General features: G+C 49.6%; 1 protein-coding gene across 2 annotated transcripts in view; it reads left to right on the top strand.

Annotated features, from left to right (window-relative positions):
• The window catches only part of Abcc8 (ATP binding cassette subfamily C member 8), a 76,879-nt gene that overhangs the window by 17,609 nt on the left and 37,803 nt on the right, over positions 1-21,467 (top strand). For both annotated transcript variants that reach the window (XM_075953020.1, XM_075953021.1), the window contains exons 7-12: positions 4,095-4,259; positions 6,703-6,858; positions 9,407-9,541; positions 9,790-9,952; positions 19,351-19,391; positions 20,766-20,911. In XM_075953020.1, the coding sequence (XP_075809135.1) occupies positions 4,095-4,259; positions 6,703-6,858; positions 9,407-9,541; positions 9,790-9,952; positions 19,351-19,391; positions 20,766-20,911 (806 nt within the window). The remainder of the gene's footprint in view (positions 1-4,094; positions 4,260-6,702; positions 6,859-9,406; positions 9,542-9,789; positions 9,953-19,350; positions 19,392-20,765; positions 20,912-21,467) is intronic.

Here is a 21,467-nt window from a genome sequence, read left to right as displayed (position 1 = left end):
TTAGACTGTAACCCACAGAACCCACTCGGAAGAACCTGGCCCCACTGCCATCTCTTCCCAGAGAAATCTGGGCTCTACCGAGGATCTAATTCTTTCCAGCCCCACTCTCTTGCCCAACCCCCTCTCCAATCTGTCACCTGCCAGGGATGCCACTGAGTTGGCGGGAGGGTGATGGAGTTGAATTCATAAGGAATGACTGGTATCTGAACCTGCCAGCACCATTCTGGGCTATCAGCTGAGCCTAAAAAAGATCAGCCCGAGGTTGGATCCAAGGCCAGAGCTTTGACCCTTCTAGGCTATGGTGAGAAGAACATGCAGACGGCTTATGTGTGTTTCCAAACAAATTCTGTTAAAAAAAAGTGATATCCTCTTTCTTTCTCTCTCTCCTCCTTCTGCTCTTCCACTTCTCATTCTCACCCCCTTTTCTGTCCCCCTCCCTCCTCCCTGGGTGACCATATTCGTCTCTCTCACTCTTGGTGACATAATGATCGTTAATGTCTTGCTGTTTCTGTGGTGTGGGGATGTCAGTAGCCTCTTAATGACAGTGTTCACATAGTGCCTGTGGTGGCCGTTTCCCTGTCACCGACTCCTCAGCTTTGTGTCTCCTCCTCCAGGAAGTTCTGGATTCAAGCCACAGCACCGTGTATGCACACACACATGTACACATACACCACTACACAATACATACATACAGACAGACAGACAGACACACTAACACCACACACTACATACACACACACAGACAAATAGACGGATGCATACACACGACAGAGACAGACATAGGCAGACTGATAGACACACGACACTACACACGCTCACATACACATACACACACACAGACAAACAGATGCACACACAAACATGCAGAGACAGACATACAGACAGGCATACACACACACACTTTGGGAAATGGTTCTTCAATGAAGAATGAAGACATGACCACATGCAGTCGGTAATCAGAGGCAGGAGGATCAGCACGAGTCCAGGGCCAGCCTGGGCAGTCACTGGCACTGAGTGTGGAGGCTCACATACTGATTGCTTGTGCTCTGAGTGCCATTTGCCCACAGCCCAGGGACCCTCTAAGCTCCAGGGTCAAGGACAGGGCCTTCGAAGCCTTGCCCTGGGAGGCAGTGGCAGGCCCGTCCTCCCAGGAGTCCTGCTTTCACATTTCCGCTCTGGAATCAGTCCTCTGCATCCAGAGGCCTCCATTGCAGGCCTCCGCTGTCGGATGAAAACAGGGAGCATGGGAAAACCTAGGTACTGATTCATTTAAAAGAATATTTTAGGCCCAGAGAGATGGCTCCATGAGTAACGGCACTTGCTGCCGAACCCAGCAGCCTAAATTTAATCTCTGGGGCACACATGATTGAAGGAAAGAACTGACCTCCCAGGTTGCCTTCTGAGCCTACACGTATGTTGTGTCACACATGCACCTGTGCACCTGGGTGTGCACAGAATAAATACATTTAAATGTAGCTAATTTCTTTTTTTAAAAAAAATTATTAACATCAGCTTGCCAAAAACAAACAAACAAACAAACACCTTCCTCAAGAGTTTGTAGAAACATCAGCCTAGGTCGTAAGGCTTTCCAAAGCCCTTGTCTTCCATCAGTTATGGTCCAGGTCTCTTCTCTCCTGCCACAGGCCTTTCACAGGCCTCCCAGAACCCAGAATGTCCTCTTTTCTGCAAGAGTTCACGAGGGTCTCTTAAGCTTCTTGCTTGGCCTGATACCCGTTTATTCCTTTTCTCCATTTTTTGAGACTGGGCTTCATGTGCACAGCCATTGGTTGCCTTAGTAACGATGATACTGAAAGCATGCTTGGTTTTCAAATAATGGTTTCTGTTCTCCAGAGCTGACAGGATGCTGGGATAGGAAGACTTAAGCAGGACTGGGTTTGACAGTAAACTGTAAACAGCTCGTTGTGCCTGTGTTTTTTGACCTAGAGCCAGCCAGATGGGCATATTTCCATCTGCGAAAAGATGCAAGTCTGTTTGTGATAATAAACTGTTGGAGTGTGACTCCAGGGCACACGGCCAGATGAGGTCTGGACAGAGGGTCTGAGGTGGTGTTCTAGCACAGTTCCATATTCACATGATGGCTCTAATGAGGACATAGCCTGTGTTAGCCACGTCACCACCATGAAACTCTGCTTCCTCTTGTGTAAAGCAGGGCCCCACGTGGTGCCCTGCTCCCTGAGTAGCAGAAGAATGAGCACTGTGCTTTCTGATGTCTTGTCTCTCGCGCACCCCCCTCAACCCTCTAGCCCACCCCACCCTCCTGCCTTCCACCCTTCCCTTTGATGGTTTCTCCAGTGACATGGTGACTCAGAAGCTCAGGACCTCGGCAGGGCCGTCCTTAGAGTGCGTCTCATTGGTCTCCTGGGCTGGCACTTGTCCTGTGGCGCTGGGGAGAAGTGGCTGTGGGCAGGACCAGGCAGTTCCGTGGGTTACGAAGGCTGGCAGAAAAATCACCACAGATGCTCTCCACAGTAAGGTCTTCCACCATCCTGGCTCCTAAGCCAAGATTCAGGAACTTCTGGTTCTCAGAAGTGTCCCCTACAGAGCTCTGCTCTTGTTGGCCTGATCACCGCCAAGGCCATGATCTTGAGTTTCTCCTCGTTTTGTTCCCATCTCTCTCTATGCTGGAGGACCTCCCACATCCTTCCAGATGTCCGCAGTCGGGGCACAGTGTCAGAAAGGTGAGAGTGTTGTCTTCATGGGAAGATTGACGTGGCTGTGCTGGAGGGTGATGGCTCACCAAGTTCAAAGTTTTCCTGGGAGCCAGCGGGTCTGGAAACAGACAATGCTGGTACTTCCTGGAATCTTTAGCACAAAGGCAGAATGTTTTTCATGATTATTATCTGGGGCCTTGCTGGAGTTCAGAGAGGGTGACTTAGACTTAAAAAGAGGTCCTGGGAGTTGAAGGGCCAGGGCTCCCGTGCGTTCTTCTCAGCTGCTGTCAGTGTTTTGTTCCCATCTTTCCCCGGGGAACAGTCAGCACCAAGTCCCTTCCCCATTCCCCTCCCCACACACCCCGACTCAGAAGTCACTGCCCAGCAGATGGTTGATTGCCGTTCTGAGGCAGAGAATGCACTGTGCCGTTTGCTGTAGCTGCTCTGTCTGGGATCCTCCGTGATCTGTTCTCTTCATTCTTGTTCCTCCCAGATGCTGAGAGTCATGTACGGTTGAGGTCAGAACTGAACCCCATTCTGTTCCCCCAGGTGGGAAGATGACAGAGGTAGAGGCAGTCTTTGCTGCAGAAGATTTGGTTGGATTTGTCAGTCTAGCAGTGTGTGTGCACAGTGTATGCACGCATGTGGGGCCAGAGGCCAATGTCATATGTCTTCCCCAATCACGTTCTACTTTATTTTTTTTATTTTTTTGGTTTTTCGAGACAGGGTTTCTCTGAGGTTTTGGAGCCTGTCCTGGAACTAGCTCTTGTCGACCAGGCTGGTCTCGAACTCACAGAGATTTGCCTGCCTCTGCCTCCCAAGTGCTGGGATTAAAGGCGTGCGCCACCGCCGCCCGGCTTCTACTTTATTTTTGAAATCCTGAAGTGTTTTATTTGTTGTGTGTGTGTGTATTTGTGTGTGTGTGTGGTGAGTGTGACAAAGTACACATGTGCAGGTCCAGGACAACTTTTTGAAGTTGGTTTTGCTCTTTTGCCGTTATGTGGGCCAAACTCAGGCCTCCAGGCTTGCACAGCAAGCACCTTTATCCACTGCACCATCTGACCAAATCTGTCTTATTTTTTGAGAGCGGAACTCACACTGAAAGCAGAGCTCACTGATTCAGCGACTGGCTGGCCAGCTAGTCCCCAGGAATCTTTCTACCAGGGCTGGGGTTACACACTGCTGCATGCAGCTTTTTCATGTAGGTGCCAAGGACTGAACTTCAGTCCTCAGGCTTGCAAAGCAAGTACTTTCCCAACTGAGCCAATCTCCCGGCTCCTCACTGAGCTCTTCATTACAAAGAATTGCACAGGCTTTGCAAACACGGAGTTTCCCACAGTAATCCAACCATACAGCATGACCTGTACTGACGGGGTTGCTTTTCCAGCAGCAACTGCCACCGCTGGCTTTCTCTCTCCACAGACACAGTTTCTTGGGGTTTACTTTGTCTCGTCCCAAGAGTTCCTTGGCAATGCCTATGTCTTGGCTGTGCTTCTGTTCCTTGCCCTCCTACTGCAAAGGACATTCCTGCAAGCCTCGTACTATGTCGCCATTGAAACTGGGATCAACCTGAGAGGAGCGATTCAGGTACTGGCGTCATACCCTTCTTCACTTTCGCGGCTTTGCTTAGTCTTGTAGATCAGAATAATTCTGCTTTTCCCATGTTTAGAACGAACCATTGGCTGTGGAGTGGAAAGTACCTTGGGGCTGGGATGGGGACTCGGAAGCAGTGGTGGCTCCGGTTCGGCCATGAACTAGACTGATACAAGATGCCAGCTGCTTAGTTCTTGGCTCTTCCCAGTCCTTAAAAGTGGGGGCATCACCAGTCAATAGTGGCATCCTCTCCTGCTGGGTAGACTGTGGCCTCAGACGCCGTCTCTAACTCTGGAGGTCTAGGGGATAGCATGCTTGGATGCAGATATGCAAACATATCATAACATATCAACAAAACATCTAAGGTCCATTTGACCTCTCCAAGGCAGGGTTCACAAAGAGAGATTGGTGACGTGTAGGTCTAAGCTCTTGGTCCTACCTTTTAGAATAGATTGGCAGGATGGTCAAAGCCAGAAAGGACTCAGCACCATGGAGGACAATACTGATGAGAGCCATCCCAAGCCTCAGGACTTCCATTAGGACTTGAGCTAGGTCCTTGTATGGAGAATCCTGGGTGGGAACAGGTCGCATAGGATAAAAGCTTGTCAGTGTTCCGCACGAGTCCAGGGCAGTGCAGTAGCTATACACTCATTTGAGACCACTTGTCTCTGTCTTGAAATTCTCCTCGTGCAAAGAAGAGAGAGAGGCCAAGTAGCCACTTCTACCATCCCTGATGATTGTCACAGAGCTGCACGAAATCCCAAACTTCCTCATCCATTAACGCTATGCTATAGAGAGATTAGATGTTGGAGTCATTTCCGGGAACATGGGCTGATCCCTTGAGGGTCATTCAGAAGCACCTGAAAGGGGCTGAAGAGAGGAGGAAAGCCCACTTAAACTGGGGCAGTACGGGCTGCGGTTGATAGTCGCATTGATGGTGCGGATGTGCAGATGATGCCGTCCAGCTCCAGCGGCTTTCCAGGAGGAAACGGTATGTGCTCAAGAGTACCAGCAGGCGGGAAAGGTGGGGACACCCATGACACCCCAAGACCCTCTCAGGGTCATGGGGGCTCAGAGCTAAGAAGCACCAAACTCGCCCAGTTCTGGTCCCCAGCCTTGGCTCCAGTCCTCCAGAGACAGGCTAGCTTGTGCCACCACAACCAATTTTATGGTTGGATAGCCTTGTCATCAGATCTGTTTTCTGTTTGTGTGCCATAAATCACAGCAGCCCAGTGTTTTCCAATTATGCTGAAAGAGCCCCCAAATGGGATTTTAATATATCATCCTGTAATTGTTTTTTTTATCTAGCTGAATCTTTCACATTAATAAGAGAGAATTATTTATGTGCCACAAAGAGGAAATGATAACATTCATTATGAAAGCAGAGAAGAAATAAAAGACTTCTTTCCTTTAAGAGATTTCCAGAAAGTTACCTACAGAAAATGTGTCCTCATATATGAGAACCTGTATGTAAGTTACCAACCAAAATTCCTAAGTTATACACACACGCACATACACACAGGAATACACACAGACACGCACATACACACAGGCATACACACACACGTGTGTGTGTGTGTGCCAGCGTGTACAGTTGGTTGTGAGTTCGATTCTTAATAATGCTGTAGTCACTGGTTGGCCTTTGAAGTTTAATTGCGTACAACCAGAAAGTACATGGAAAGTACGTGAATCTGTCCAAAAATATCACCGTCATTATTTCCAGCCTTCCCCTGCTGTATCCGAGAGACTTGTGCTTTCAGAAAACCCGGCCCACAAACAAAGGCAAGCTAAGCTTAGCACAAAGATGATTTAAGGCTTTGCCGCAGAAGTGGTGCAATTGTGCCCAAGAGCAGGCGCCCTGTGGACATTTAAGATAGGGCAGGATTCTTCCTTTTTCCAGAGCATGTGGCCTGAAAACCCGATCTTTCTGGAAGGTGCTGACAGCGAGCACATAAAGCTTTCAGATCTGAGCCCTGGAGGCAACCATTACTCTCCGTACTGCCCTGCGGCTGACTGACCCAGGTCTGCTGAGGCTGACCCCTTGCTTTGTTCCATGGTTCTCTGACAGCATGACCTGGCCTGGGGGTGAGGTGACCCCACTAAAATGGGCTGCTCCTCGAGCATCATTTTTATGTCTCTGAAATGTGTTCTGTGCTGGTCTCCAGGAAATCAAGAACATAAATAGATACGAGGACCTGCTTTTGAGATTTAGGAGCTAATTATGTCTTGTCCCTCAAGGGAGAGGTCACACTTGCTGGAGAGTAGCTGCTTTGGCTTGGATTCCTGCCTCTCGACTTGCTTGATCTATGGTATCAGTCATTGCACAGATATAGCGTGGGGGCTCTGTAGGAATGTCGGAGAAGCCACTGGCCTTCCCCGATCTGGAGTGGTGACAGATGGCGGTGACAAACGTGAAGCCCTCTGCTCTCTTTTCTAGACCAAGATTTACAATAAAATCATGCAGCTGTCCACCGCCAACCTGTCCATGGGGGAAATGACGGCCGGGCAGATCTGCAACCTGGTGGCCATCGACACAAACCAACTCATGTGGTTTTTCTTCTTATGTCCAAACCTCTGGGCTATGCCAGTACAGGTATCAGAATGTGCTGGGAAACTCTTGTGCTGTGGAGGTAGGTATTGGGGAGGGGGAGGAGAGAGGACACAAAGCTAGAAGCTATTTATGTCCATTCTGTATTCGCCTGTCTGTTTCCCGGGGTCTGTCCATGTGGTAAGCTACTGGTTTCCCCCAGTGTCCCATGCACTACAGGCCGTCGGGACATGTCTCCGTGATCATAGAAGGTAGTATCATCAGGACAGTGAAAGTGTAGCCCGCTTTAAACGACCCGTAGGACAGTTATACAAGGAACGGATTTATAAGTACTGAAAGCCGTATTGTAGGGTTTCCGGTGTAGCTCGGTTGGTTGCACGATTGCTTAGGTGTATGAGTGCCTGGATTCAGCCACCGCCCCACATATTCCAGGGATGGTGGTGGAGGAGGCCGGCGGATCAGAACCTCGGTCACCCTCAGCTACAGAGCGTGCGCAAGGCCGTTCTATTGAAGTTATTTGAAACGGAGTTTTGCTTTGTTTCCCAGACTAGCCCCAAGGTCCTAAGTTCATGTGGTTTCCTGACTCAGTCTCCTGAGTACCTAAGCATACTGGCCCACAACTGATTTTCATTTTCAGTTCATCAGAGACTGTGCCATCATGCTTATGAAACTGACCAGCACACGAAAAATGAGGGCTGGGATGTAACTGGATGGTAGGGTTTTTGTGTATCATGCGTAAGCCCTGGGTTAGTTCCTGGCCACCACTTCCACCCTGACATACAAATGATATTATCTTAACCTCGTGGCAAGAAAAGCCCCCCTGTTTGGGGTTCTGGGCCTGGCCTGGTGACCCAGTGCATCTGGGCTTTTTAGGATACTGAAAATGGCATTCTGGTAGGCAGTGCTAGTGTATACTGGAGGTCCCAGCACTTGGAAGACTGAGGCAGGAGGATTGCCTCAAGTTTTAGGCCAGCTGAGCTATAGAGTGAGATCCTGGAGTTAGTGACCTGGAGGCCCCTACAAAGAATCTTGGGTACCCTGGAAGGTTTCTGGGAGTCTGTGCAACCCTGACGGCTGAAGGATATCTTGACTACTTCCATGCAAACACAGCTCATGTAAGAATGAAGGGTTGTGCCAGGCAGAATCCCAGGGAAGGAGGCAGTGGAACTATCCAGTAGGAGGTTCATCTCTTATCATGGCCCTCTACCCACTGCTTTTAATGTCAGATACAAGGAGGAGGGCAGCGATGCGGTCATTTCACAGCCTCTGTTACCTGCTAATGAAGAGGACTTTCTGTGATTAATAGAAGGAGTAGCTCCTCGGCCTATTCCGTCCTAGAACTGAGGCAGAGAGCCTCCTGCCAGATTGGCACAGGGCTGACAGACTGCAGGACCAAGCCAGGCGGACTTTCTTTTCTCTCTTATTTCAACTAAGGAGGCCAGTACATCTGTCCTTCTATAGTAAGCCATGCAGTTAAAGGTGCTTGTCTGACTACAGCCTGGAAAAACGGGTATCCGGGAACTTTGGGGGGGAGTAGCAAAGATGATTTACATTTTCATGAATAGTCATGCCATATGTAGGCAGTCATTTACATAGAGCTAGAAACAGAGTGAGTTCTCATTTCAAAGAAAGCCGGTCAGGTTTAATAAAAATTGAGAGACACCAGGCTTAGGTGTGGGGTTTATACCTGTATTCCCAGCTTCCGAGGGACTGCACAGGACACTCTCAAGTCCCAGGTAAGCCTGGGCTATGCCACAAGACCCTCAGAACAAAAGACACTAGTCCCAGCTACTTGGGAGACTGTGTTAAGGGGATTATAGGTGGAAGGCTAAACCGATTAAAGAGCAATTTAGTGCCGCCTAATGCCTATACAGGTAACTTAGTGAGACCTTGTCTCAAAAAAAAAATTTTTTTTAAATGGGTCAGGTGGAACATGGGTCAACAGAAGAACATGTCGGGATGGTATTGGTTAGTGATAGAACCCTTGCCTAGCATGTGAGAAGCCCTGAGTTCAGTCCCCGGTAGCAAAAAAAGGGTTGGTGGTGGGTGGCAATACAGTCAGTCGGTGGAATGCTTGCCTAGATACTGTAATCCCACCCAGGTAGGTGGAGGCAGGAGGATCAAATGGCAGGAGGCCGTCTCCAGCTACGCTGCCAAGCCACCAGGACCACGGATGCATGGCACATTCTCAGTTTCTGTGCAGTGCTGCAGTTCTGCCTGGCTTGGATACTGCAATTCTGTCTTCACTCATGGGTAGCTTACTTTGAGTGAACTATACGTCCCAGCAAATGGAATAAATGGTGCTGACCCAATTCTCAGACCCTCCTCGGGAAAGCAGACTTAGTGAGGAAATCAGTCCTTCAGCTAACTTTTGGGTAAATGACCCTGGTTACCAGCTCAGAGCCTCAACTGTGTGTGTACCCAGTATATTGCTTTCCCATACCTGGTCCTGCACCCTACTCCATCCCCAAGGTGTTTGAAAACTGGGGCACTGAGGCATGCCACACTCGCTGAAGCTGATGGTGGGGATGGTGCCATTGCCTGCTGGCACAGCAGCCCTGGCACAGAGTTCACCCCCCATCACCTTCTCCAGATCATTGTGGGTGTGATCCTTCTCTACTACATCCTCGGTGTCAGTGCCTTGATCGGAGCAGCTGTCATCATTCTCCTGGCTCCTGTCCAGTACTTTGTGGCCACCAAACTCTCCCAGGCACAGCGGAGCACCTTGGTGAGTGTCCCAGGATACGCATGTCCCGTCTCTGCCTTACCCTGTGCCTACCTCCCTGGCCCTCATCTTAGTGGATATCCTCCCCACACTCACAATCCAAGCCTCAGTTTCTATGAACTGCTCGTAACAGGAATGTGCTTGTAGGACAGGAGCTGGGCAGATGGGAGGACATGGGTTTGGTACCTTCTCCCTGGCTGAGCTAGGGACACAGGCATCCCTCTAACACACCACCACCACTCCTGCCCCAGGAATATTCCAATGAGAGGCTGAAGCAGACCAATGAGATGCTCCGGGGCATCAAGCTTCTCAAGCTGTATGCATGGGAGAACATCTTCTGCTCAAGGGTGGAGGTGACTCGCAAGAAGGAGATGACCAGCCTCAGGGCCTTCGCTGTCTACACCTCCATCTCCAGTGAGTGCACCTGCCTGCGAGCCTAGGGCATCAGGCCTGGGTGATGGGGGTTGGGGTGGGGGGTTACAGAATCCAGAGGCTGCTTGGCTGACTGTGGTGGCTAAACTCCCAGAAATCAGTGTTCTTTAAAAAAATATTCCTGGTGCATGCCTTTAATCCCAGCACTCAGGAGGCAGAGGCAGACAGACAGCTGTAAGTTCAAGGCCAGCTTAGTCTATAGAGCGATTTTCAGGATAGTTGAGGATGTCCACAGAAAAAAACCTATCAGAAAAAAGACCCCCAAATTCTTTTATACTGTTTTTACTCATGTCTGCATATGTGTGGGTCTGTGCACATGAGTGCAGGTGCCATTGGAAACCAGAGGTGTGGATCTCCCTGGAGTTGAAGTTACAGGCAGTTGTGACTTATCTGCTGTGGCTGGTAGGCACCAAACTGGGGTCCTATTTGAGAACAGTACATGCTCTTAACCATTAAGCCCTCTTGCCAGCCCAGAAATCAGTGTTTAATTGATGTATGCAAATGTGTGAGGGTCTGCATTAGCTCTAAGACACACCAGTGAGAAAGGACCATGAGGTCGCTCTTCATGGAGCTGGCACAGTCTTGACAGGCAGCAGAGAGCAAACAAATAGCAAGAGTTTCTGTTGTTTTCACCAGCGCAGCAGCTGCATCTGAAGCTACTGCTGACCCAACCAGCAGCTGTGGCTTTACAGTTATTGCCCATTTCTCGGGCAGCAGCCTGGCGGGACTCCGACATCCCACTGTATCTGCCTCCCGCTACTGTCATCGAATACAGTTTTTAAGTAAATCTTGGTTGTTCCTTTTACCAATAAAGATTCAGGAGTCAGAGGTTGGGATGAAAACCTGCTAGCTCAGAGAGATTGTGGAGCAACTACTGACCTTTCCCCTTCAAAGGCATCTCAGAAAGAGAGCATCCGTCTGCTCCGCCAAACCAAAAAAGACTGCCACACAAAGTCCCTCTCTGCTACTTCCTGTGCATCCTCTGTCCGTCCTCCAGACTCCCTCTGACTCTATGATTACTTTCTGTCAACTAGTTGCGGGCTCGGCCTCCTGACCCAAGGTTGATTTTATTTAATTAATGCAAACACAAACTCTTGATTCAGAGTGTGATCAGAATATTCCGAAGCAGATTTCCAATTCTTTTTTTTTTTTTTTTTTTTTTTTTTGGTTTTTCGAGACAGGGTTTCTCTGTGGCTTTGGAGCCTGTCCTGGAACTAGCTCTTGTAGACCAGGCTGGTCTCGAACTCACAGAGATCCGCCTGCCTCTGCCTCCCGAGTGCTGGGATTAAAGGCGTGCGCCACCACCGCCCGGCGAAACTAGATTTCCAATTCTTACGAATGTGAAATTTTTTCAGAGTCAGAAGTAGCTGTCACTGCCCCCAAGGAAACCATCGTCTCCTGGGAGTATGCAGAGGAAAGGGCTATCTGTACAGAGCAGAAGCCCAGGCTAGCCTTTCCCTCTGCATAAAACATTCTGTGTTTAGAGAGATACACATATGAAAAACACTTTTCAGAATAGAGTGGAAAAAACCTGTCAAACTCTAAGCTAACTAATAACAAAGAAGTTAAAAATCCACAGGCGAAACTTCACCATCAGAGAGAATCAGCAGCTTCAATAGTCCCCATAGACAGGGCTATGGAGACTGCTCAGTGGTGAACTGAGTGTGCCAGTGTGAGGACCTGAGTTTGAGTGACAAGCATACAGTCTGTAATCCCAGTGCCCTCATGCTGAGCTGGGAGTTTGCAGCCAGAGAATCCCTGAGCTCAGGAGCCTGATAGATTGCCATATGCCGAGCAAAGCAAGCGACCCTATCAGAGACAAGTGGAAGTTGAGAATGGACATTGGAGATTGTCCTGTGGCCTCTACACATGTACCATGGCATGCGTACGCCTGCACTCACATACACACACACACACACACACACACACCATACACACACACACCATACACAAACACAAAACAGCAAAATATATTAAGAGAGCCAGGTATCGTGACCCACACCTGTAATCTCAGAACTTGGGAGGTAGAGATAGGAAGATCAAGATTTCAAAGTTGTCCTCAGCTACACAGTGTGTTTAAGGCCAGCCTGGGCTACTTGAAACCTTGTCTCAAAAAAAAAAAAACAACACCAGATAGACAGACAGACAGAAGAATTCTTCTTTCAATGCCTTGAAATAATAAATTATCCAAATGATAATGAGGTTAGCATGTTTTATATGACTAAAGAGTTTTTTGTTTTTAAGATGCAAAGGCAACAGAACTACATAGGAGATTATTGGGGAAGAAAACTTAAAAGAACATTCTAGAAGATAAAATTTTAGTTACTAAAGTTGACTCCATGTACAGTCTCCTGGCCAGAAGGAGGGCTCATGGAGGTCAGATGATCATGGGGCACTGGTCCAAGTTTGATTCAGAGCGGATGCTAATTTGTTCTTCGTGAACCTACCCCATAGTGGTTGCTTTCACAGTTTGTTATTGGGATATAGACATGTAACCTCTGTCAGACTCTGCTTCCCTGACCTGTCCACGTTAACAACCAGTAAGAAGGGCTCCTCCCCCAAAGAGAAAAAGGAAGCAAGCAAGGAAGTAAGCAAATCAATTCAGTGAATAGGTTAATCAAATTGCTATAGATGAAGAGAGATTAGTGATTTAGAAGCTCCGTGCAGTGGTGAGTTGGGGCAGTAATGGGGGACATGGTGGGAATATCACTTAGACTCTTAGAGCAGGTCCGTGGTCCTGGCATTTGTGCTGCCTAAAGTGAGGCTTTGATGGGACCAGGTAGCCACCATCAAACAAGGACTGCTTAGCCCTGAGCATCCCAGAGAGTCAGTACTCCCCACTCCCTACCAGGTCTAGCTATAGAGTTTGGTCCAGGTAGCAGTGGCTCGGACACCTACCATGAATGACGTATAAGGCTACATAGGGAGCCTTAAGACCTGGTTGTCTCAGAATAGAGCCATAGGCATGGTCAGGTTCCTGGTCTTCTTCCCTCATCTCCCTCCTCTGACCTGATTCTCAGAGCAGGTACTAGGCACTCCAGGAGATGGAGACATTAGAACAGACCGTGAAGAGAAGCAAGTGTCCCAGACCCGGGCCCACTTCCACCTTGCCTCTGTTGGCTACCTGCCTTCCCACATGGGCTGGTTTATTACCATAGCTCTACCCTGAGTACAGCCTGGTGAGTGAGAAGGAAACTGGTACTGAGGAATGAGATTGGTGTGGGAGCTTTTCCCCATAGCTAGGAGACACCTTTTCCCAGGGATACTGGCAGCTCTGCCTTAACTGTCACCATGCACGCATGAGTTATCACGTAGTAGCCCATATACAAGCATAATTAGAATAATAACAACGCTGCCTCCTCTCGTCCCTTCAGGGACCAGTCTGTCGCTCTGCTTGTCCCTTAGGCCTCGTAGATAGGTACAGGTCTCTGTGCAGGCTCCTGCTTGGCTCCAGATGCCCTTGCTACTTCTCGTCCTTTCCCCAAATCCTGCTGACCTTGAGTCCCAAAGCCAAGGCTTATCTTGCAAGATCCGGGTGCAGCAGACAGCAGCTGTCAGGGCCGCTAGGCTTTCCATCTCTCTAGGCATTTTATCTGTAAATTTTGATTAACATAAAATAGTTGTACATATTTATGAGAGACAGTGAAGGCTTCGATGTATGTTCAGAATGTTCATACATCAAGCCAGTTCTTTAATGTACCCACCTCATTATCACTGCTCCTGTTAAACTCTTTGGAGATAGTCTCCAGGCATTCAGAAATATGTAAGAAGTCATTGGGAGCTATGGTCTCTGGGCTGTGCATGAGAATGTTAGAAAAGAAAAGTAGGTAGGACACAAAGACAGCTAGGGCAGGTTCTCTCTCACGTGGAGGCTCGGGTGTAAAGCATTAGTGAGGAACTTGCCACACAAGCATGGGGACCCAAGTTTGAGCCACAACACTCACATGGAAAACAGCAAGTGGGGGCCTTGCTTGTAAGTCCAGTGCTGCGGAGGGAGGCCCGAAATTCCCCGGGGCAACTGGCCAGCCAGTTGGGCCTCATCAGCAAGCCCAGGTCCCATGGAGAGATCTAAACAGTGGATGCCTTCCGAGGCATGACACTTGAGGCTGGCCTCTGGCCTGCACACACACAGTCTGTCTCAGTTTAGGACAGTGGCTAGACATGGAGAGGCGGCTACATAAGGGTATGAAGCTTAGCTGTCTGAGTGCAGTGACTGGGAATGGAGAGGCGGCTCCATGAGGGTATAAAGCAATGCTGTCTGAGGCTTAAGTGTAGCTCCCTGTCCATGAGCAGAAGTGCTGTTTGCTTGGCGTGCCTGTCCTTGCTGGGGTGTCTGTTCTGAGAGGGAGAGTCGGGTGGGGACCCCTCCTAGCTGCAGGTACATGCTTCGTGCTTCAGGTGAGATCTTGCTGTCACCTTCCAGGACTCCCTACTTCTGTTTCCAGGGACCAAGTCACAGGTCATTAGGTTGAGCTAATGGGAATCTCGTATTTTCGCCCTTGGCGCCAGCCATGGGTTCCTGGCAACGTGAAAGCTTCCTGGCGTTGTGTTCCCATGGGGCCCAGCCTGGGTGTGCTGGATGAGTTTCCAGTTTGGTTGTATACACACCCTGCGGGTAGGCTTTGGGGCAGACGTGATTCCTCCTGACATTTTGTGATGGTTTTATAGACGGGGTCACCAAGAGTTCTGGTGTCTTGGACAGCCAGTGGGGGGAGGGGCTAAAAGAGGCCTGGGAACTTCTACCTCCCCAGCGTCTCAGAGGAGTGACAAGGAGACCTTTGTCCTGCCAGCCAGCCAGAGTGCCACCACCTCTCTGCTGAGCTTTGCTGAAACCCTGGGTGAAGAAGGTGTGGGCGCGGCTCACACAGTCTTAGGGGACACGGACTGTGACTGTCATCGGTGGTCCTGCATGTGTCAGGACCACAGGGTCAGTTCCAGATGTCCGTCTTCTGTGTTAACTCACCTGGCCTGTGCCTGTGTTTCCTTCAAGCACTTTTTGACTGACTGAGAACTGTCTCCTATGTGCCAGGCCCTGTGTTTGGCACTGGTGAGAAGGCACACGAGTCCTAGCCAGATGTCGTCTGTAGTCTCCTGGGGAGGCCACCGCGCAGCAGTGCAGTGATTGGGAAGAAGAGAGGGGGACACTCTGAACGCCCATAAAAGTTACGAATTGTGCTCAACCTCATCTTAGAGGTGGTGAGTGTCAGAGAGCACCTGTCGGGGGGGGGGGTGGCCCGAAGTGGTTCCCAGGATAAGCTTGAGTTGCCTGGTTGAGGCAGGAGCATCCAGGCACAAAGGCCTCAAGGTGGGAAAAATGCTGGTGGATTCCACCTCAGACTTCCTTTGGTAGAACTAAACGAACTCACAGAACATGTGTCACGTGTCAGGCCACTAGGCTGGCTCCTGGGGCAGGGAGCCGTGGAAGGAGCTTAGGAAGACTGAAGATGTGATTGCCATCTCTGTCAGTGCTCTGTGCTCAGGGATCTGGACCCCAGACAAGCAATGCAACAGTCTCAGCTGGGTCAGCTCAACCCTGTGGAGGGCTGGGGACACTCCATAGGCTGCCTGTCTTAACTGTCTTGTCTCTCTGCGGCCTCCTCGATGGAAGCCCTGGCTCATTTGTTTTGCTCTTGTTTATGTCTTTGTCTTTTTAAGACCATTTCTAACAACTGACCTGGAACTTGCAATGTGGCTGAGAATGTTCATGAGCCCTGATCCTCTTGCTTCCACCTTCGGGTGCTGGGGTTCCAGATGTGCACATCACACCCATCTCCTGGTCCTCTTCTTTCTCCAACTCCTCTCCTTCGTTACCTGTCCTTCCTTCTGCCAAACAGTGTGGCCGCTGAGGGTCATTTATATGCATCCTTTCAGGTTGAGCAGCGAGGTTGACTGAGGAGGAGCCAGGAGAGCAGAAACCAGTCCTGCTGGGCCTCCTGCTCTGCCTTCCTCTCCACTCTGCTGACTCTGCTCACATCAGAGTAAATGGAAAATAGCTCTCATCCACTTCAAAATACATTTTCCTTCCTCCCAGCACAGCTTGCAGCTAGGACGGAGCTGAGTGCCCGTCCTCTGTCCTCCCTCCACAGGAGGCAAAGCTGGAGTTAACCAGGGCACAAATGGCCGCTGTGCCTCCCTGGCATGTGACTCTTAAAATATTTATGGCAACGTAGAAAATGAAAAGCTTCTGGTATACAGTGCCAGGCTGGTGCCCACAAGGCTAAGAAGCATCGCTTGGACATAGCCAGGGAAGCCAAGGACTGGGTCTGCTCTGGTTTGGGTGGGTTTGTTATCTTCTTTGCAGAGGGAGTGGGGAAAGCTAGCACAGAGTTCGGCTTAGGACAAAGATTGCTAAACAATAATTATTGAATTGAGTGAGGGATCTTTGTAAAATACTCACATCTATGTACCATTGCGGATGGGCTTCACCTTTATAGTGGCTTTTTAGGACAGGGCACATGAAATTAATCTCATGCTAACTACCTAGGTATAGTGAAACACACCTGCAATTCTAGTGCTTGGAAGGTGGAGATGGGAAGTTCCGTAAAGTCACAAACCACACATACACACATACTCAAACACGCAAACATACACACACTCTTTCACACACATACACACACACACATACTCAAACACGTATGCATACACACAAACACATAAATACATTCACACAGTGTACTCACACATTCACATATGCTCACGCACACTTAAACACACAATACACTCAATGCATATACCCATACACACACACACACACACACACACACACACACACACAGAGAGAGAGAGAGAGAGAGAGAGAGAGAGAGAGAGAGAGAGAGTTTGATTTTTGCTCCCTTCACCATGGTGTTGGGGTCCGATGCCCCAACATAAACTATTTTTTACTCTCTGGACCGGTGTGGAGGCACAGGAATAATTATTATTCCACAGCCTGTTCACCCCTTCTCCCTGCCCCACCGTTATCTGCCATACTCAGAGAGGTGCAGGGCCATAGTCCCAAGACCCCAGTCTGCAGCAGTGACATCCCCAAGGTGGCCACATCCCCCCATGGTGATGGGGTGTTCTTCTGAGGGACATTGGAAACTCAGCAGCCGATGATCCCACTCCCCTAGCTCCCACACCAGACAGAACCTGGGACCTCTAGCGGCAGACATCCTTCCAGGGGAGGGTGAGCAAGCCAGAAAATCACATTCTCATCCTTCTGCCTCTCCTGCAACAGCCAGCACAGTGCAGAAATTAATTCTGTCACAAGCAGGCTCCACATTGCTGCATCAGCTCTGAAATGTTCATTTTTAATTTATTTATAGCTTGTCTCATTCCTCAAAGGAGTTCAGGCATCTCTAAAAATAAAGACAATAAAACAGAAAAATATACGTATTTAAAAAATCATGGCCACGGGAAACATGCATTAGAATAAAATATCAATTATCACACACTTTCTGCCTGCCAAGTGTCCCCCAGAGGTGTACACCATCACTTACTAAAGTGGCCCCTCCTGCTGGAGGTTTCCAGCCTGCCCTATTCTGGGTGGCTTGTTGCCACAGCTGGAGCTGTGTTCACAGGGATGGCGCTGGGGCTGGTACCATCTTGCCGATAGCCTTCCTTTCTCTTGAGTGATTATTCAGGATAAATGCCCAGGAGCTGGATTATAGGATCAGAAGGTAGGGACTTCTCGGTCGCTCTAGCCACATGGAGCTAGATTGCTTGCTTTGCAGGCTGTTATCAACCCCCAATCCAAATCCCGGCCTGCCCTGATGCAGCGAGGAGAGCCCAGCATCAGACAGAGGTCTCTTGGATTAGGGCAGTGGCTGGAAGGTGCTTCTTTCACTAAGTCCTCCACATTCGTCTTTTATCTTGAGAGGGGCAGGAGTGGGGCTACTCCAGGCTTGCAGCTATGTGGCTGGTGACAGTCACGGGTCCAGGACTGGCCGGTGTGTGTTTTCCTCTTTTGCCAATATCTCCCCAGCGGCTGCTGATTATGCTATAGCTTATCCCAGACCCTCATACCACGGATATAACCAGTAATGTTTCTACAACCCCAGAAAACCCCATAAAGCAGGTGGCAGCGTTGTGTGGGTACCTCTGGAGAGCAATCCTGCCTTTGTCAGGAAGGGCAGTTGATTAGTACAGGTACTGAAGTACATGGCCGTCATTAGTACTGGTACTGAAGAAATGCCTTTGAGTCTCACAGGAAGGTTAGCACTGCCCAGGGTCTTCCCTGTATAGGGTGTGGCCATCTCCCCTTTCAGAGTAGCAACTCCTCAAAAAGATGCTTGATAACTCCCCCAGGATCTTGTTCTCATCACACCAGGGTTTTTCTGGGAGAACAGTGCTGGTCTCCTTCTGGGGGAGGGGGCTTTAAGTGCAAGGACCGTGCATGCCCTTCCTCCAGGACGGGATTCTCTGCAGCACTGGCTGCACCTCCAGTGCTTCTCTGGAAATTAGCTCTTGCATGAACGTTCCTGCTGTAGCGGGACGGCCAGGCAGCCTCTGGACTTCAGAGTTTGGGGGACTTTGCTATTTAGCAGACAGGGCCCTGTACAATGGCCAAGCCTTTGGCTGCAGGCCCCGCCTCCTGGTCTTTGAACTTTAATCTGAGTGATTGTAGAACCAGCCTTTTCCTCGCTGGGCTTTTCTGAGAGGATGGGAGAAAAGTGGATGAGACCTTGAGGTTGAACTTTAAATTTATTTAGTTTATGTGTGTGTGTGCTCACACATACACATGCACACAAACATGCCAAGGGCATACATGTGGAGACAAGAGGACAAACGTGGGAATCTATTCTCTTTCTACATTGTGGACTTCAGGGATTGAACTTGGGCACGCAGAGTTGGTGGCAAGTGCTGTGACCCACTAAGCTACCTCACCAGCCCCTGAGGCCGTACCTTCTAACAGAATGAGGACGGTGCCTCTATTCCAGATATCAGCTACCCAACCTGAGCATGGAGTCCGAGCCTTAGATCTAAGGAAGACCCTGATTTATGCTCTCAGCCTCTAGCCCCTTAGTCGGAAGGAGTTTGCAATCTCTCCCAAAGCAGACAAGAAAGCTTCTGTTCCGCACAGGGATGTGCAGGAGGCCCAGGTAGAGGAAGGAGCGGCCTTTGGGGCCTCCTAAGACACAGATGCTTACCACTCAGCCTTGTAGCCATGTGCTGGCCCTTCCAGGAGACTTCCTCCACTAATTCCTCACCGGACAGAAGCAAGGGCCGGGGTAAGGGGACAAGAAGCCCTAGGAAGAAGCAAGGGAAGGAACTGCCAGTGCCGTCCCTCTAGACGAACCCAGCAAGCTGGGCGTCAACCCATATCTCTACCTCCGCCATCCCAGCCACCTTCTTGTTTCCACCTCCTTCCTCCCCAACCTCACCTTGTGCTTCCTTTACAGTCTTCATGAACACAGCCATCCCTATTGCTGCCGTCCTCATCGTAAGTGGATCCTTCTCTTCTGCACAGGGCTGGGGAGAGGGCAGGAGGAGAACCCCTCAGGTCCCACCCTTTTGCACAGGGATCCCCAAAGTTGTGTCCGGGGTGGGGGGTGAACATAGATGGATCCCCTCTCACTCCACACAGACAGGGCCCTGTCTCAGGTCTTGAGGAATACGAGACATAATACTTAGAGGAATGGAATTAGATAATAAGGCTGGGGATGTCGCTCAGAGGGTAGAGTGCTCATCTAGGATGCACGAAGCCCTGGACTCCAGGCCAACACCACGTAAACCGGGCATGGTGGCACATCTGTACTCCCAGCATGTGGGAGACGGAGGCAGGAGCTCAGTTCAGTCACTCTTGGTTACACAGTAGGTTCAAGGCCAGCCTGGGCTACACAAGACTCAGCCTCAAAAAGAGGGAGGAGGAGAAGGAAGAAGAGAGGTGATGTTTGTAGAATTTTAAAATGGCTATTTGTTAACTGCAAACCCTTACAAGATGCAGCATATCTGTTGTGGAAATGACGAGAAGGTTTGGAAAAAGAGTAAAAATGGAGGCAGATTCCACCCCTCCTCAGCACCTTCAGGGTGTTTCTTCTCGTCCTTTTAAGCAGACGATATGTCACTTCTACAGAAATAGAACCATGTTGCACACACAGTTGTTTAACCTGCCTTTTTAGATGTAGGAACAAGCCACACACGGCTCCCTTATTGTGGGCTGGCATGATGTGTTTTCTCCTGGGCATCTTTGATGGAAGCTGTGCCTGAGCTCAATGCCCTACAGCATAGGCACCAGGTCTACCCTGGTGCCCACACGCCACCCCGCCTCCCCTCCCCTCCATGTTTCAACTGGTTTTTGTTTTGTTTTGTTTTGTTTTTTTTTTTAGAAAGATATCGATACTTCCCCTGAAGCTGGCTTCCCTGAGCAGCTCAGAGTGCACAGGCTGTCAGGCCTGGTTGGGAATTAATTTTCAATGTGATTTATTGAGCTGATTCCTGGCCTGCACTCTGGGAACTGTGCTACAGATCCGGTCAGGTAGCCAGGGACAGACCCAGGAGGCGACAGTTTTGTAGCAACTATTTTTGTGCTTTTACCAAACTGAGGGCTAGGGGAACTAGCAGCCAGAATTCTAAGTGGAACAGGAACAGATCCAACCCCAGGGCTCCTCCCTGCTTATTCCTGGCTCAGAGGGGTGGGGCCACAGGGAACAGCCCCACCCCTAGCACAAGTCCTGAGTTTGCTGAGGATGTTTCCATGAGCGGCTGAGGAAGATGGCTGTAACTGAAAGCTTCCTCACAGTCCCTGTCCTCTCTTGAGCTTCCTTTCCAGGATACACGCCCGAGTCACCTGTCCTCCCTGTGCCTTTATCCACAGACCTTCGTGGGCCACGTCAGCTTCTTCAAAGAGTCGGACCTCTCACCCTCAGTGGCCTTTGCCTCCCTCTCTCTCTTCCACATCCTGGTAACACCACTGTTCCTGCTGTCTAGTGTGGTTCGGTCCACTGTCAAAGCCCTAGTGAGGTGAGAGAAGGATCCAGGCAAGGACATCCCCGAAGCTGTCCATCACAGGACACACCTCCTTGTCATCCAGGCCTCTATTGAGCAGCTGTTACGGGAAAAGACTCTATGATCCTAACATAGCAATTATCATGGCGTCTGGCATATAGTACATGCTTTCCAGACACTAGCCGTGGTGAATAACTGGTCTTAACCCCAACTAATAGTAACACTAGCTAACCTTAATTTGAATGGTTTAACTAGAAAAACCCAACACCAGCCAACCTGCAGCCTTATCATCCAACTAATTGTCTTTGACATTAAACTAACCCAAACTAAACAAAGATATCTACTATAGGTCAAATCTAGACTACTATAGGTCAACCTTGAAAAAAAACAAGTCTTAGGAGCTGTGGAGTGTTAACTTGATGGTAGCGTGTTTACCTAGTATAGGCAAAGCCTGGTTTCAGTCCCCATCACTGGTGTGTGTGGGGTGTGTGTGTGTGTGTGTGTGTGTGTGTGTGTGTGTGAGAGAGAGAGAGAGAGAGAGAGAGAGAGAGAGAGAGAGAGAGAGAGCGAG

Source organism: Microtus pennsylvanicus, chromosome 18 (assembly GCF_037038515.1).
Source record: "Microtus pennsylvanicus isolate mMicPen1 chromosome 18, mMicPen1.hap1, whole genome shotgun sequence".
Taxonomy (NCBI): domain Eukaryota; kingdom Metazoa; phylum Chordata; class Mammalia; order Rodentia; family Cricetidae; genus Microtus; species Microtus pennsylvanicus.
Note: the sequence above shows the minus strand (reverse complement) of the source record. Positions and strands in the feature narration are given on the sequence as shown.